General features: G+C 38.6%; 1 protein-coding gene across 1 annotated transcript in view; it reads left to right on the top strand.

Moving 5' to 3' along the window:
• Positions 1 to 6: 6 nt before the first annotated feature.
• The window catches only part of DR1 (down-regulator of transcription 1), a 21,073-nt gene continuing 3,256 nt past the window's right edge, over positions 7 to 17,823 (top strand). Inside the window, exons 1-2 of the mRNA XM_006140138.3 lie at positions 7 to 536; positions 9,993 to 10,156. Coding sequence (XP_006140200.1) covers positions 317 to 536; positions 9,993 to 10,156 — 384 coding nt within the window. The 5' untranslated portion in view covers positions 7 to 316. The remainder of the gene's footprint in view (positions 537 to 9,992; positions 10,157 to 17,823) is intronic.

Here is a 17,823-nt window from a genome sequence, read left to right as displayed (position 1 = left end):
CAGCGCTGGTGTTCCGGCGCCGTCGGGCCCGGGTGGCGACTCGAAGGTCCCCAGCCGCTCACATTTTCTGACCGCCTTTCCCCTCTCCTCAGCCTGGGCAGTGCCGTCCCCACCGACCTCGCTCCCACGCTCGCCTGCCTCTCCCGCACACGGTGTTACCGCCCCGTCGAGCCCAGTCCTTCCCCTTCTTCGTTTCTGCACCCCCTTCTCAGCGTGCCCCCCGGTCCCTCTCTGAGGGCCTTTTGAGAAATCTCTGGAGTAGTGGACCAGAAGCCGGGAGTTTTTAAAAGCCGAGCGCGAGAGACAGGAAGGCACGATGGCCTCCTCGTCCGGCAACGACGATGATCTCACAATCCCCAGAGCTGCTATCAATAAGATGATCAAAGAGACTCTCCCCAACGTCCGGGTGGCCAACGACGCCCGCGAGCTGGTGGTGAACTGCTGCACTGAATTCATTCACCTCATTTCTTCCGAAGCCAATGAGATTTGCAACAAATCGGAAAAGAAGACCATTTCCCCAGAGCATGTCATACAAGGTAAGTCGTGTGTAGGATTTGGTTTACATGAGAACCGTGGGGACAGTAGTCGCGTGATTCGTGTCGAAGCCTTCGTTTTTCTTCCCCGGTAAGTACTGGTAACGAAGAAGCCACATGGGCACCGGGGCAGCCGGTGCCGTCATAACGTTCTGAGGTCGTCTTGTACTTGTCATCCAGCGGACTCCAGCGAGGAGGGCGGGTGTAAAGGGCGGCTGACGTTCCTAAACTGTTCGGAGTGGCCTCACCTTACAGCCAGGTAGACCAGAGCAACGAGAATCGCCTGCCCACAGTTGAGTCTAGGTAATGACAACTGAGAAAGCAACCGTAGGTTCTCCCCCAGGAAGTTAGAATTCAGACAGGAACTTCAGAGGGGAGTCAGAGGACCCCTTTCCCACTCGACCTTTTCTCCTGTGTAGAGGTAAAGATTCATTTTCTGAGCAAACAAATAAAGTGTATTCAACCTTGTGGAGTTTATTCGTGTTGAATAGAGGGGGAGTGTATTTTCTCCTTTAAAACAGTTCATGTTGGGACGGACGTTCATCAAGTTACCAAATCATTCCTGTTCTGTAAGGAAAAGATAAATGTTCTTTCTTTCTTTTTTGTATTATGCCATTTTTTTGCTCTATAGAGATTAAATGTAAAAGCTTAGATTGGAAAGTTATAGAAGAGGTTAAAAACATTTTTTTAAAAACAGAACGTTTCCCTTTCCTGCTTGCATTCCCATTTGTATGTTTACACACTCTTTTATTGAAGACTGCTTCTGAAAGTTTCAATGGTTCTTCCCTTGGAAATGATTTAACCCAGTTATAGGGACTTGGAGGGCAATATGCTGATGATTTCAGGGAGTGGAAACATATTTACTAGTCATAATGTTTTGGGAAGCACATTCTGTGACTTGTATGAAAAGTTGCATTCAGTTTGAGGTGATAACTTGCCTCTTGTAGTAATCTAATTAAAATCTAACAGTTTTGATAGCTTTTGAAGTCAGAAAAAAGTCGTGGTTAATTTTAATTTTGGTAGGTGGGCACTTGCCTACCATTTCATTTTTATAATTTAACTTTTTATAAATGTCCTGTGCCAATTATGCCACTGGAGCACCTTATAATGTAACTTTTTGAAAGGTAACTTTTCTATTGTTAGTAGAAAATTCATCTGTTCATATTGATCATATCTAGTATTTTACTGTCAGTATAGACAAAAGGATTAAATGATTCATTTTTTATCCTTTATGATGTCCTAAAGGTAGATTTAAAGTAGACCCATACCATTTCAGTACATAAAGAGAAAAAAATCCCTGGGAGAGAGCATATTTGGTTCTTAAAGCTAGTACATGTTTTCTTCTTGTTTGGTGTGCTCTTGCAAATAAAATGAAAGCCAAGTTGTCTACTCTTCATTTTTGTTTTTATTTTTACATTGTATGTGTGATGCCAAATCTTTCACAAGATTATCCAACACAGATAGTTATAATTTTATAACTCATAAAAGAAAAATACAACCTTTTATCAATACTCCCTTTCTAATAAAAATTGCAAAAGATTTTAGCAGGATCTGCCTAAATATTTGTTTATACTGTGGAAATAGAGATTGGTTCAAAAATCTAATAACACATTACAGACTGTCTTCTTGGGGAGAGTTTATTCTTTTCTAGGATATATTTAGATTCCTGATTGACATGATAGAATAGAAGTGCAGCTGTAGCAAGCAGTATGCTAAATAGTTCAACTTTGCAATATGCCAAATTCAGTTTAACATGTGAGTCAGAAAGTTACAGTGAAAGCATTTTCCTTTGTGTAATGAGCATGAATTATTAATTAAAAAAATCGTATATTATAGTTTAATAGATTTATTCTTTTTTCTTATAATATTGCTGTTTAGTGGATAAGAATCTACATCTATACTTGCCCCAAAATCCTCCCAATTGGGACAGGAGATTTTATACATTTACTCACACTACTTAATCGTTTCAAGGAAGTTTTGTTTTGAGAGGTTAAAAATTTTTTTTAAACAAATGCTTAAGGCTTAGATGTTATAAGTGTCTGTAAGTGTGTGTGTGTGTGTTTTAAGAATTATTTCTTTATTTTTATTTATTCATTCATTTATTTGACCAGAGAGAGAGACACAGAGAGAGAGGGGGGGAAAGTTGGAAAGGAACTCAACCATGATAGGCCATGTGAGAGTGTCCAGTGCCTTAACCATCATGCTACCTGCTGGTCTCCTCCTAAAGTATGTTCTTACAGATTAATTCTGAGACACTGGAGAAATCTCGTAGATAGGACATTTTATGCTTTTTTTGTCAGAATTGATTATTTAGGAATATGGGGTGTATCTAAGTGGAATGTAATGTACATTTTAAAATCATACGATTCTTGTACAGCCGATGGTAAAGTAGTTATGTCGCTGGACTCCCACATGGCTGGCCGTGATTCAAGTCCTGGACCCGGTGGCTTGAAAATCACAACAGGTGTGTGTGTGTGTGTGTGTGTGAGTGAGTGTGTGTGCGCGCCCGCGCGCCAAGATCCCAAGAGGAGAATGGAGGAGAAGGGATTGCAGTGTGGCCATCCCACCTAGGGAGTGATTTTTTTTTTCCTTTTACCCCCGCACTGTCTCTCTCTCTCTCCTTCCCTCCCCACTATGAGCAAGTTTACACGCCCTAAAGCAAAAACTTCCCCCCAAAAATCATATGATTCTTATATATTGAAGTTTGAATTTTTAGTAACAAGTTTAATGAACTAGACTTTGCTTCTGGGCATTTCATTTGTTAAGTTGCCACCTTGTTTTACCTTGACGGAGCAAATTAAGCATTCTGAAATAATTCTATAAAATGTATGTTAAGGTTGGAATAACTTTTCAAATTTAAATCTATGAGGTACCATATTTAGTATATAAAATCTGTTTTGCTTATAAGGAAGTAGATTTGGTATTGAAGATCACAGACACATGAATATAGAATTTTAAGCTATAAAAGGTAATCTTTTTATTTTGTTATTTTTTTGTCGATACATATTTTTGAATGAGTTCCAATATGTTCTGTTGCATTATGGAAAGAATTGACATTGAGAATCAAGAGCTAAGTTCTACACTAGAAATTTTTTGGCCTTAGGCAAATCTGTTAACTAAGGTTTTCCCACTCGTGTATGAATTATGCTTGATTACTGGTACAGCTTGCAGTTATTGAGAGTCAGGGATTGAAAACATTTCAAGAAATATGCTATGCTAAATAATAATTTTAAAATTTTGTAGTGGTACTGATTAAAGTATAAAGCTGAGTTCTGCTATGTTTGTATCATGAGGCCATCTTTAAAGCCAAAGTGTAAATAAATAATTTTAAATATTCTTTGTTCTGCATTCTTATTTTTTAAAGAGAGATTTTTGCTATAAGGTGGATGTGCTGTCTGGGGAGACAGAAGCAGAAAGTGAGAAATCACCCCTCAAGGGAGATGGCCACGACCCAGTCCCTCCTCTATTTTCCTTTCAGGATTTTGGGTGGGCATGCCGAATACAGGTCTGTCCTGGGTGAGTTTTAAGCCACCAGGCCTGGAACCCAACTACGATCAACTATGCGGGAGTCCAGCGACATAACCATTATGCCATGTTGGTACCTTACTTTGGATTTCTATCCTTAACTCATTACAGCCATTTCAAACGGTTCTGGCATAGGTCTATGGTCCATGCTTTGGGTAACTTTGTTCTAGACTAAACCTCAGTCTGTTTAGGAAAGTGGGTGTGAAGTAATTTTGAAATCAAATGACCTGAATGTTTGCAGAGAAGTTCTAATAATAATGAGAATGAAAATAATGAGTTATGTTGCCCAAATAATCATTCACACAGGTACTTTTTTCTTCCTTCCTTTCTTTTCTTTTCTTTTCTCTTCTCTTCTCTTCTCTTCTCTTCTCTTCTCTTCTCTTCTCTTCTCTTCTCTTCTCTTCTCTTCTTTTCTTTCTTTCTTTTTTGAGAGGTTTTTGCTATAGGGTGCATGCGCTCTCCAGAAAGACAGACAGAGACAGAGAGACAGAAAGTGAGAAATCACCCCCCCAGGGGGGATGGCCACACTGCAATCCCTTCTCTTCCATTCTCGTCTTGGGATCTTGGGCACGCATGCACAGGCGCCCGGTGTTAGTTTAAGCCTCCGGGTCCGGGACTTGAACCGCAGTCGACTACATGGGAGTCCAGAGACATAGCCATTATGCTATCTGCTTGTCCCAATATAGGTACTTTTTTCTGAAAGGAAACTTGTAATTTTCATTGCACAGCTTATGTGATTAGATGCTTTTCTATTGAGTCTTCAAAAAGGTCATGACACATTTTTGCATAGAAAAACAAAAATACATCATGACTTTTCCAACACCCAGTAGTTAGTATTTTATTATTATTTTCTTTAAAATTGATCTGTCTTCTGTTTTTTGTTTTCCTTCTGCCACCCAGCAATTGCTTATTGACTACTTATAAAGTGCTTGGCATTGTGCTAGAAACTCCTGAGGATATAAAGATGAATGATACTCAATTCCTTCTCTGCCATTAATGTCTCATTATTGTCCCAGATTTCCTAGAGTAGTGATACCATCAGGGACATTGTTCTTAGGTCTTCAGAAACCTTTGCAAGGCTATTGAGCTAGGAAATCACTTTGGCCTGCATCCTTTTAAGGAACAATTACTGGGTGAAATACATCACTCTCTCCCCTCCTTACAAGCAATAGACAACAGAAAAATTCAAGAATGCTGGTTTATATCTTTGAAAAGGTACTATATGTCACTTTCTCTAAAGAAAAACATGCTTGGGACCAGATAGTGGCCCAGCACAAAGGAAAAGTTCTGTGTTACTGGATCACGCCACCTGCTGGCTCCAGAAGGAGTGTCTTTTTAAATTTTGTACAAAGGGGTGAGGCCAGGTGGCGTGGTGGTTAAGAGATGGTAATGTGTACTGAACAGCCTACACAATTGTAAATGGTAGCCTTGCCTAGGAGCCATTTCCCTTATTCTTTTATAGTCTCCTTTGTTTAAAGGGGGAATCATTGCTACTACATAATAATATATGCTGTAAAATAACTCCCTATTTAGGGGGCCCCGCAGGTGGCTTGGTGGTTAAGGTACACTCCTACATGACTGACCACAGTTTAATTCCTAGACCTGGTGGCCTGCTTTCTCACTTTCCCTCTCTCTCTTTCCATGTCTCTCTCTGGTCAAATTAAAATAATAATAATAAATAAAATATAATAAATATTTTTAAAACTCCCGATTTAGAAGATACTGTATCCAGTTGTTAATACTTATTAATCAAAATGTCTTTAAAATTTAAAGTCAATGCAGTTTTTGAAATTAAATTAATGGCTGTACCTGTTGAACCATTTTATTGAGAGTACAGTATTTATACATAGCAGCTCTTTGAATAACATTAAATAATAACCATGGGCATTTTTTGAGAGCAGCTTTTTTTTGTTTGTTTTACTTTATTTTTTGCCACATAGCACATTCACTTGCAGGAGAGAGACAGAGACAGAAAAAGGAAAATGAGAAATCACCACCCCCAGACGGGATGGTCACGTTGCAATCTCCTCTCTGTAGAATTTTGTGCATGCACGCACATGCGCCTGATGTGATTTTTCAAGTTGGCAGGTCAGGGGCTTGAACTGCAGTTGGCCATGTGGGAGCCTTAGCCACTATGGTTCCTGCTGGCCCCCAGTAGTGTTGTATTTAAAGGTAAGCTCCCTATCTCCTCTCCCCTAAGCCCTCCTGAATTAAAGGTAAAGTTAAAGAATTTTCTTAATGTCTAGCCTAGTAATTTACGCCTTTTTTTTTTTTTTTTCATTGTCAAAAGGTGCTCACCAGAGAAGGAGGGAGGGAGAATGCTACTCCAGTAGGGTGTGGTCTTTTTTTTTCATTGTCAAAAGGTGCTCACCAGAGGAGGGAGGGAGAATGCTTCTCCAGTAGGGTGTGGTCAAAACACAGTCGTCTTTTCTCCATGTCTTTTTCCTCTCAGCATTTTTCCTGTCAGACATGTATGCACTTGTGCCCAGAATGTTTTTCCAGCTGCTCGGGGCCAAGATTCAAGTCAGCCATGTGGGATCTGACTTCCCGTGGTTAACACTTAACCACCATGCTATGTAGCTGACCAAGTGTATGCCATTTTGAGGGATTGTTTCTCAGTGTATTCATTGTTAATTTCATAAATTTAATATATTTTAAACATACTTCAACTTTAATTTAGATTGATAATGTTTAACTATATATTTATTTAAGTCTTATGCTTATCAGAGTACTCTTTAAGAGAAAAAATAAATTAGTGATACATAGTCCAGTTGGTTAAATGATTCTTTTGTGCTAGACACTGATTTTTTTTTTTTTTGAGAGGTTTTTGGTATAGGGTGTGTGCATTCACAAGAAAGTGAGAGACAGACAAACAGAAAGTGAGAAATCCCCTCCCCCCCAGGGGTGATGGTCACACTGCAATCCCTTCTCTTCCATTCTCTTGGGATCTTGAGCACGCATGCACACGTACCCGGTATGAGTTTAAGCCACCAGGTCTGAGACTTGAACCACAGTCGACTGCGTAGAAGTCCAGCGACATTGCCTTTACACCAATTGCTGGTCCCATGTGCTAGACACTGTTAACTCCCTCATAATAATTATTTGTTGACTCCAGCCTCTGTTTTAATCTCTTCCCAATATATTAATTCATTTATTCTTCATAAAAACCTGATCCAGTCAGATGCAGCTACTGTTGTTTTATTTATTTAGAGGTGAGAAAAACGTGTTAAAAAAGTGAAGGAACTTAACCTAGGGTCACACAGCTAATATGAGGCAGAGTTGGGAGTCAGTTAGCTCTAGGGCCTCTACACTTTAACCACTATACTTCCTCTGATTGTGGGAAGATGTTATGAAGTAGATGTTATTCTCATTTTATAGATGAAAAGACTAAAGCTTAGAAACATTAAGCAGTATATCTAAGAATATACAACTACTGTGTTGACTAAGTTTCAGTTCTAGGTCTATGTGATTTCTTTATCTTTTTCTTAAAGAATAATTTATTTATTAGTACAATTTCTAATTTGCTATAGGGCACGTGTGCTCACCAGAGAGAGAGAGAGAGAGAGGGAGTGAGTAAGCAAGCTGCCAGGTCTGGGACTCGAAGAACAGTTGGTTATGTGGACGTCCAGTGCCCCAATCACCATGCCACCCGCTGACCCAGTCTATGGTTTCAAAAAGGGAAGATGGTATCTGTCTGAGAGGATCAGGCAAGCTTAATTTGGAGATGGGTTTTGCTTTGTTCCTTGAATGCCTTACCATCAGCACAAATGTGGGAAACTATGGTTCCTGTTGGGAAACATTAAGCAGTCAGATTTAGCTGAGAAGTATGCAGGGATGTAATGACAGAAATAAACCAGGAAAGGTTGGTGAGGCTAGATCTTGGAGGACCTTGATTTAGGGCTAAGGAAATCAGACTTTTTAAAGAATACGGTAGGAAACCATAAGCTAGTCACTTGGTTTTTTTTGTCACTGTCTAGTGTCAGTGTTATTGAAATACTCTATGTTTGTGTCTTTAGAAAGAGAAAAGATAAAACAAAAATTTTGACTTCTATCATTGACTTTTATAAAAGAATTATTTTATTTAACTTTATTATTATTATTTTCCAGTTTGATCAGACAGAGAGAGAGAGAAAGTGAGAAAGCAGGCCGCCAGGTCCAGGATTTGAACTGTGGTCGGCCATATGGGAGTCCAGTGCCTTTAACCACCACACTACCTGCTGGCCCCATCTATTATTGACTCTTAACAAAAATAAGTCAGTGTGTCAACTCAAGCTAATAATGCAGGCTGCCTTGTCTTCAGTTATTTTTTTCCACTGTATCCTAAGCTCCTCGAGGTCAAGAATTATGTGATGGTAAATTTGATATATAGAACTCAGAATAATGCCTTTCAAGATTCAGGGGTAGGGGGGTAATGATAGTAATTTAACTTAATTAAAAATCCAAACATCAGTACTCTGCCTTCTGACAGATTATTTCTGAAGAATGTTGATGAAACAGCTTAACATTTGAAATATTTCAAAGTTGTAAATCATTCATAATGTCTTAGAAACCACAGTTGATATGGGAATGTTGATTTATAATGGTCCTTTGGTATTCTCCCGGAAGAGCAAATCCCTGAAGTTAAAATTGAGAGCATCTTTATTGAGTGCAGTCTGATGCGTCATAATTGTTGAAAGACTAAAAACTGGTGAGATAAATTGATTTACTGTGTTTTTCACCTTTCATCATTGGCTCAGAATACAAAAATATGTCTTTGGAGTATTAGTCAACTTATGGAAAACTGTAAGATATAATTTTGTTTTATTTTAATATTTTTTAATTTGCTAGAGGTATATGCATTCATGGGGTTAGGGGCAGGGAGAAAGCTCTCCTCATAGGGAATGGTCACTTCATAATCCCTTCTCCATTTTCTCTATTCTTTTGGAATTTTGGGCTCATAATGCATAGGCGCTGGCATGTGTCTTAAGCTGTAGGATCCAAACTGTGCAGCTGCGTGGGATCCAGCTGTCTTAACCACTATGCCATCAGATGACCCAAGATAAAATTTTAAAGACTTTGAGACAAAAAGAAATCTCATGCCTTTTCTGGATTACAGAAGGCATAAAGGGTGTATAGTTTAGTTTTTCTTTAAAAATTTTTCTAGTTGTGAAAAAATAAAAGAAATTTTTTAGTAATGTTTCCTCAATCCTTATAGTCTTTTATTGCAGTTTTTCTGCCAAATCACTTGAAAATGTTTTTTATAGTGCTCCTTTTGAGTTTTATTTTCAAAAGAAACCTATTGACTGACTGTAAATGATGAATTTCATGAGTTATTTCCATCAGTATTTCTTAAACTTGGCTGTTTCAATGTCTGCTAAAATTAGTTTCTTGTTCATACAAAAGAAAAGCTTACCTGTTCTTTCATTCTATCCTACGGAAAGAATTAGAACATGTGTTAGTAGCCTACTTTTTCTAATACAATGGGCACAAAATATGTTATTAACAAATAGATTCTAAATATTTGTCTGTTTTACATTTTTTGAAAAAGTGACTGAATTAATGATGTTTGACTGGCTGTGTGGTATAGGAAAAGTTTTTTCTTACTAAAACCACATGTTTCCTCTATTGGACTTTTTTCTTCTTCCCCCAGGAAATGATTTAGTCTTTTAAAAATTAATCCAAAACAAAAGGAAAAGTAAGGCCTATCCCTTGAATAATCTTTAAGTTGTAACTGATTTGCAATATAATATTAAGCAAGTCAATAATGTATTTTGTCTTTGCCATCTAGACAGTTGCTGTACCACTATAAAAATCGGTAAAATTATGAGAAAATGATAAAAAAATACCACTCCCCCCCCAAGAGAAAAATCCACTCAAACTTCATATTCCATAGGTAGGGCAAAAGCTATGTTCTTATCACCCTTTTAAATTTTCATGTTTTTATTTTATTTCTAGCACTAGAAAGTTTGGGCTTTGGCTCTTATATCAGTGAAGTAAAAGAAGTCTTACAAGAATGCAAGACAGTAGCATTAAAAAGAAGAAAGGCCAGTTCTCGTTTGGAAAACCTTGGTTTTCCTGAAGAAGAGTTATTGAGACAACAACAGGAATTATTTGCAAAAGTAAGTAATGTATTTTAAATTATTATCATTTGAATCATACCCTGTTTGCTAATAGAAACACTCGGAATAACTTCCTAAATCAATGTATTTACCCAGAGGATTTCCTTTTTCTGTTGTTTATAGAATCTGATGGCTATTTTGATTCTGGTTTATGTAAAGCAGTAACCTGTTTCCTTTTTTTATTTTTTGAAGTTTTTTTGCCATAGGGTGTGTGCTCTCAGCAGAGAGAAGGAGAGGGAAAAAATGAGAAATCATCTGCCAGGAGGGATGGCCATGCCATAGTTTCTTCTTTTTCTCTTGGGATTTTGGGCATGCATGCACACATGTGTGTGGTATGTCTTTCAAGCCATTGGGTAAGGGAGTCAGCCATATGGGAACTAGTGCCTTAAACCACCATGCCACTTGTTGACCTACAGCCTGTTTTCTAAAGAGAACAATTCCAAATAACTATTGAGATTTTACTTTGATGTTTTTTAGACCAAATGACCATCTAAAGACATGAAAATTATACCTGTTTTTTAAGATTTAAAACAATGGGCTGATGAGAAAAATACTGTATCACATTTTATGATGAATGTCATACAAGGAAAATCTGATTGACATCTATTTTGTAGTTAAACTAGGTCTTTACCTTTAAAACACTCAAATCTTAAAAAACTGTAAAGAGTTAGTAGAGCAGAGAAAGAGAGGAAGCTTTTTTTATTATAGTCTCTGTGTGTGTGTGTGTGTGTGTGTGTGTGTGTGTACATACATGTGCATGCTATAAGGCATGTGCTTTCTGGGAGAGGTTTTTGGTTTTTGCTTTTTTTTTTTCTCTATAGGACACGTGCGCTCGCCAGACAGACAGAGAGAAATCACTCCCCAGAGGGGATGGTCACGCCGCAATCCCTTCTCCTCCATTCTCCTCTTGGGATCTTGGGCACGCATGCACACGCACCCAGCGTGAGTTTTAAGCTACCGGGTCCAGGACGCGAACCACGGTCAACTACGTGGGAGTCCAGCAACGTAGCCATTACGCTAACTGCTGGTTCCCAGGCCTGTGCTGTCGAGAGAGAGAGAGAGACTGAGAAAGTGATAAAACCCTCCCTGGGGGACAGCAACACTGCAATCCTATCTCCTCTCAGGATTTTGGGCATGTATACACATATACCTGCATGTTTTTCAAGCCCCCATGCCCAGGCCTTGAACCATACAGTTAACCATGTGGAATCCATCCGCCTTAACCACCCGTGGCACTGGCTGTCCCAGCTTGTTATAATTCTAATACCTAGTCTGTGAAGGATTAGCACCAAAATAATAATATCCCTTTTTTTTTTTTTTTTTTAAAGAAAAGATGGAAGGAGGTAGCAAGGTTTTCTACAAAGTCCTGGCTTCTCATTTGAAACTGTAAAATGATTTGGGAGTGAATAGAGTAGGTAAGATTTCCCAGTAGGTAATGTAATAGCCATTAGAACGGAGAAGTGCCATTTTATTTTAATTTATTTATTTATTTTTGAGGTTTTTGTTTGTTAGTTTGTTTTGAGAAATACCATTTTAATTATCCTCTTCTGGATTGATGCCATAGTTGACTTCCCTGCAGCCATAACATTTGTTTACATCAGAAAACATTTGAGTTGGGGCCAGTAGGTGGTGTGTTGGTTGGGGTATTGGACTTCTACATGTTTGACCATGGTTCAAGTCCCAGACCTGGTGGCTGGAAAATCAAACTGGGCACATCTGCACATGTGCCCAAAATCCTGACAGGAGAATAGAGGAGAAGGGATTGTGGCATGGCCATCCCACCTGGGGATGATTTCTCACTTTTTCTCTGTGTCTCTCACTGACAAGCACACATGCCCTATGACAAAGACCTAAAAACCAAACCAAAAAAAAAAAAAAAAAATTGAATCTGGTGTTACTAGACATTTAAACTAATCAGAAAAAAATTTCTTGGGACTAGCAAGAATTTGGTGTAATGGCTCTGTTGCTAGACACCCATGTAGTTGATCGCGGTTCAAGTCCTGGACCAGTGGCTTAAACAAATCACGCTGGGCACGTGTATGCGTGCCCAAGATCCCGAGAGGAGAATGGAGGAGAAGGGATTGCGGTATGGGAATCCCCCCTGGGGGGTGATTTCTAACTTTTCTGTCTTTCTTTCTGTCTCTTTCTGGCGCCCTGTAACAAAAACCTCTCCAAAAAAAGGAAGAAAAATAAATTCTTGCTATTACTAACATTTTTGAGTCATAACTATGTGTTAATCACATTGCCATAATTTACATGTATTATCTCAATTAATCTTTTCAACAACCTGTGAGAGTAAGTACTAAAAAGGAAAAGATTTTGAGGCAGGCATGATCACATGCAAACAGCGCTATAATCCACATGAATATGAGACAGCAAAGGAGTGATTTTGTTTTTTGAGAGAGAGAGAGAGAGATTTTTGCTATAGAGTGCATGTGCTTGACAGAAAGACAAAAAAGCAAGAAATCACCCTCAGAGGGATGGCCACACTGCAATCCCTTTTCCTCCAGTCTCCTCTCAGGACTTTGGCCACACATGCACATGTGCCCAGTGTGAGTTGCAAGCTGCCAGGTCCAGGACTCAGACTGCAGTCAGCCATGTCGGGTCCAGAACTTTAACCGCTATGTCACCTGCTAGCCCCAGGAGTGATCATTTTAAAAAATTAATTTGGTTAGTATTTATTAATTCTGTGTCATTACAGATCACTTAGAGGGTACCAAATTAAATACCCAATAAAAAGAAAGATGTTAGTCTTTTAAGATAATTCATATACCTTGCAGATTTTTTATGAAATAATGTAATTGTTATTAAAGTCACTTACATATTAGGAAACAGACTCAGAAGTAGAGAAACTTACATGAAATAATTTGTTCTTCAAAAACCCACTTGTCTATGCTTTCTTTTTTAGCTGGGCCTAGTATTCTGCAAACTTACATATCTGCTTTGCTAGCTGACTCTCCATTAAACTATGCTGCCAGTAAGGAGAAGCAAGAGGTAGATTGCAAGGCTGGAAGAAGAAGGAGGAGATTGCTCCTTTCACTTCCTCTTGGCTTCCAGTTACTTTGAGGAACCTAGAAACATATCTTCACTCTGGTTATATCAGTTTTTTTCTGTAGCAGAAACTGAATCCAGATTGCATTTTCTATTGACCAGGCTTATAGCAGTCAACCAAAGAGTCATGGTTCCTAATATTATAGTCTACTAAGAAAGCTTGACTTCAGTGAAATGTTTAAGTTCAGTTAGTTAGGAAGTATTAGAATCTATATTTCAACTCATGTGTTCTGACTCTAAAACCTGTACTCTTTCTACTATAGTATGGTGATGTTCTAGCCACTACTTTTATCTGCTTATATTTATTATGGAACTTTAAAATAGAATATACCTTATTCTTGCCAGAGCAGAAAAGGTAAGTGAAACAAATAATAAACAATTGACTGCCTGCTATATCTATCTCTTTTTTAAATGTTTATTTTGTTAAATATTTATTTATTTGATTTATTTGTTATTTTTATTTTTTATTTTGACCAGAGTGAGACAGAAAGGGAAAATGAGAAAGCAAATCACAGAGTCTGGGACCTGAAATGTGATAGGCCATGTGGGAGTCCAGCATCCCAACCACCATGCCACCTGCAGACCCCCATATCTGTCTCTATCTGTCATGTATTTTTTTATTCATAATTTTCCTTTTTTTTTTTTTTTTTTTCTTTTTTACACTGGGCTATGAGTGAAGATTCCTAGTTATTTCTTTGCTCTTGTGAGGAAGATTAGCAGAGATGTAAAATTGTAGCAGCTGCCTTTCCTCCCTAGAACACAAAATACTTAAGGTCTGAATATGAAAGGAACTAATAAGTAAGTATATCTTTTTATCACTCATTTTGTTTCATTTTTTTAATACTTTATTTTAAATGCTGATGTAAGGACAACCTCATTTAAAGCCAGTAACAAAAATTTGGAAGGGCTATCCTTTAATACATCAAGATTAAAATTAAGTTATAAATGATTCATTTTAGTATGTAGAATAAGAATGTAAAAACATAATTAAAATCTCCAAAGATGGGGACCAAGAGATGGTGTAATAGTTACGTCACTGGATTCCCAAATAGTTGACTGTAGGTCGAGTCCCGGACCTGGAGGCTTAAAACTCACACCAGGCGCATGTGCGTGCATGTCCAAAATCCCAATAGGAGAATGGAGGAGAAGGGATTGTGGCATGGCCATCCCTCCAGTTGGTGATTTCTCGCTTTCTGTTTCTCTGAGTCTCTGCTGTGAGTGCATGTGCCCTAGAATAAAAATCTCTCTTTAAAAAAAAAAAGCTCCAAAGATGAAGTAAATTAGAAAGGTTCTGCTTACTTATCTCTCTTTCATACCTCCATCTGGAAGAAAGACAGTTGAGATGGGTTGGGTGAGAGGCAAAGGGAAAAAGAAATTAGAATAAATAACACTAATTTTTAATTTGTGGATATGAATACACATAAAATTATATTAATTAACAGTGGCTCCTTTTTTTTTTAAGAATTATTTTATTTAACTATTTATAATTTTGACTAGAGAGGGACAGAGCAAGGGAGAGAAGGAAAGTGAGAAAGCATGCTGCCGGGTCCAGGACTTGAACTGCAGTCGGCTCTGTGAGAGCCCAGCACCCTTAACCACAATGCCACCTGCCAGCCCCTCAACAGTGGTTCTTAAAGGCAAAATTAAGTGTGCTATTGCATTAGAATTAACTATTTTCCATATTTCTTTATAAAAATTGATGAAAATAATTATTAGAACACCCGATTTCTAATTTCTTAAGCAATTTGATGAAAATAATTATTAGAACACCCGATTTCTAATTTCTTAAGCAAAAGAATGTTTTTGCTGAGCCAGCCCTCTGGTCTGGTGGTTAAGAGAGCCAAATCCCACATGGTTAACCCCACTACAGATCCTGGTGCTGGTGACTTGAAAAGCACATGAGGTGCATGTATATGTTCTCTAACATCCTAAAGGGATGGAGAAGTGGAGGAGGGGAAATTGCAGCGTGACCATGCCCCAATGGAGGTGCTTTTCTCTCTGTGTCTCTTTTTCTCTCTCTTTGGTAAGTGCACAGGTCCTCTGCCAACTAATTAAGTAATGTTTTGTTTAGTTTTAAAATTATCTTATTGGGACCAGCAGATGGCAGAATGTTTATGTCACTGGACTCCCATGTAGTTGACCACGATTCAAGTTCCAGATGCAGTGACTTAAAGGTCACACTGGGCATGTGTGCGTGTGTTCCCAAGATCCCAAAGGGAGAATGGAAGAGGAGGGATTGCAATGTGGCCATGCCCCCTGGGGAATGATTTCTTTCTGTCTCTCTCCCTGTCTCTCTGGTGAGCGCATGCACTCTATAGCAAAAATCTCTCTGAAAAAAAATTTCGATCTTTTTCCTAATATCGTCTATCTTTTAAAACTTACTCATTTCTTTTCTTTCTTTCTTTCTTTCTTTTTTTTTTTTTTAACCATCTTTAGAGGTACATGTACTGGTCAGAGACAGAAAGAGACAGAGAAAGCATCCTCCCCCCATGGGGTATGGTCATACTAGTCCCTCTGCATTTCTCTATCCTGTCAGGATATGGGGTGCACATACACTAAGAATATTTTTCAGGCTGCCATGGTGAAGACTCCCAACTGCAGAGTAGGCCATGTGGGATCCAGCTCCCTTAACCACTAGACCATGGGACTGGCTCTATATTACCGTCTTTCAAAAATGTATATATGTCACTTATTTCACTCATTTGACTTCTGTTCTACCCCCCCCCCCAGAAACATTTAATCAGCAAATCCAGCGACTTTGCCATACCACCTGCTGGCCCCTAGAGTTTTTAAAATAACATTTAACATAGATCTCTTCCTTTATGATACTTCCTTCTGACACTATGGTTACTTGGATAGCCTTCCCTGAGGGTAATAACATTTCTTTCTTTCTTTTTTATTTTTATTTGTTTTTTTTTTGCTATAGGGCACATGCATTTACCAGAGAGACAGAGACAGAAGGCGAGAAATCACTCCCCAGGGAGGATGGCCACACCACAGTCCCTTCACCTCCATTCCCTTCCCAGGATTTTGGATGCACATGCACATGTGTCTAGCATGAGTTTTAAGCTGCCAGGCCTGGGACTCGAACTACAGTTGACCACGTGGAAGTCCAGCAATGTAATCTTTACTCCATCTGCTAGTCCCAACATTTCTTTCTTCTTTCTCTTTTATTACTATTACCTATCATACCACCATCCCACTCTGGCCTTTTTCTTTTTTTGGAGAGGTTTTTGCTATAGGGTGCGTCTGTTCGCCAGAAAGACACTAATTTGAAGGACCTTGAACTCTAGGCTGAAAAATTTGTACTTAATTGGTAACATAATTTTTCTAACTAAAATAATTACCTAATTAGAGTTTCATCTAAAAATGTTTGTATAACATTGTGACACTCTGGGTGCTAGCATGCCCATGGTATTTGCTGACTGAGACTTCTTAGTGTGAAGAGGGGCAGCTTGGATATCTCTGTCTTTGTGCCTCTCCTCTCTCCCTTTTTTGAAGAAATTAGTAAACTTAAAATTTTTTTTTTAAATTAAAAAAGTCATGACAGATTAAGAAATGTGAAAGTTGTAAATGGTAAAATCTTAATGTTAAGGATTATGCTGAGCCACTCTGTTTTCCCATAAAACATTCACTCAGGGGACCAGCAATTGGTGTAATGGATATGTCGCTGGACTCCCATGTAGTCAACCGCAGTTTGAGTCCCGGACCCTGTGGCTTAAACTCACATGGGCGCGTGTGCGTGCGTACCCAAGATCCCGAGAAGAGAATGGAGGAGAAAGGATTGCAGCGTGGCCATCCCCCCTGGGGGGTGATTTCTCGCTTTCTATCTCTCTGTGTCTCTCTTTCTGGCAAAACTTCTCCAAAAAAAACATTCATTCAGAAAATACTTAAAGGCCTATTTTTAGGTATACAGGGATGAATATGAAGAATCTATTCTCAAGTCTAATGTAAGGGGAAAAAAAGATACATACTTGAAACAAAGTAGGTAAATACAGGAATGGATAGAGAATTATGACACATGAAATAGAGCACTAAATGTGGCCTGGAAGGATCAAGAAAGACCAATTTGCATTTTAAATGATGACTAGGAATGAGCATAAAGAAAGGTTTATTCAGGCTTAAAGAACGATTCTGAGGAAAGACAGAGTGAGAGACACAACTTTATTTAGGCAGAGTCTAGTAAATCTAATATACATTGTTTAAAGTATTTGCCATAGGTCCTGTACACTTGCCAGAAAAAGACAGAGACAGCAAAAGTGAAACTGAGAACTCACCTCCTGCCCAGGGGATGGGCATGCTATAATCCCTTCTCCATTCTCCTGGAATTTGGGGCACTCACATACATGTGCCTGGTGTGATTTTTCAAGCCACCAGGCCCAGGACTCGAACTGCACTTGGCCATATGGGAGTCCAGTGCCTTAACCACTACACTACCAGCTCCCTAATAAATTTTTTCTTTTAACAATAGGTTCATTTCCCCCTTGTATGGTTTTTCTGCTTGCAAATAAAATTAAACTGAGAAGGAAACTTAGTTGCTGCCACAGTACATATAATACATATTATACATCTTGGTTTCTAAAAGTCTGTGGTTATTTTCATAGAGGGTATATCGG

Source organism: Tupaia chinensis, unplaced genomic scaffold (assembly GCF_000334495.1).
Source record: "Tupaia chinensis unplaced genomic scaffold, TupChi_1.0 Scaffold000023_1, whole genome shotgun sequence".
Classification (NCBI taxonomy): domain Eukaryota; kingdom Metazoa; phylum Chordata; class Mammalia; order Scandentia; family Tupaiidae; genus Tupaia; species Tupaia belangeri.
The sequence above is the reverse complement of the archived record's forward strand: the minus strand, read 5'-3'. Positions and strand labels throughout refer to the sequence as shown.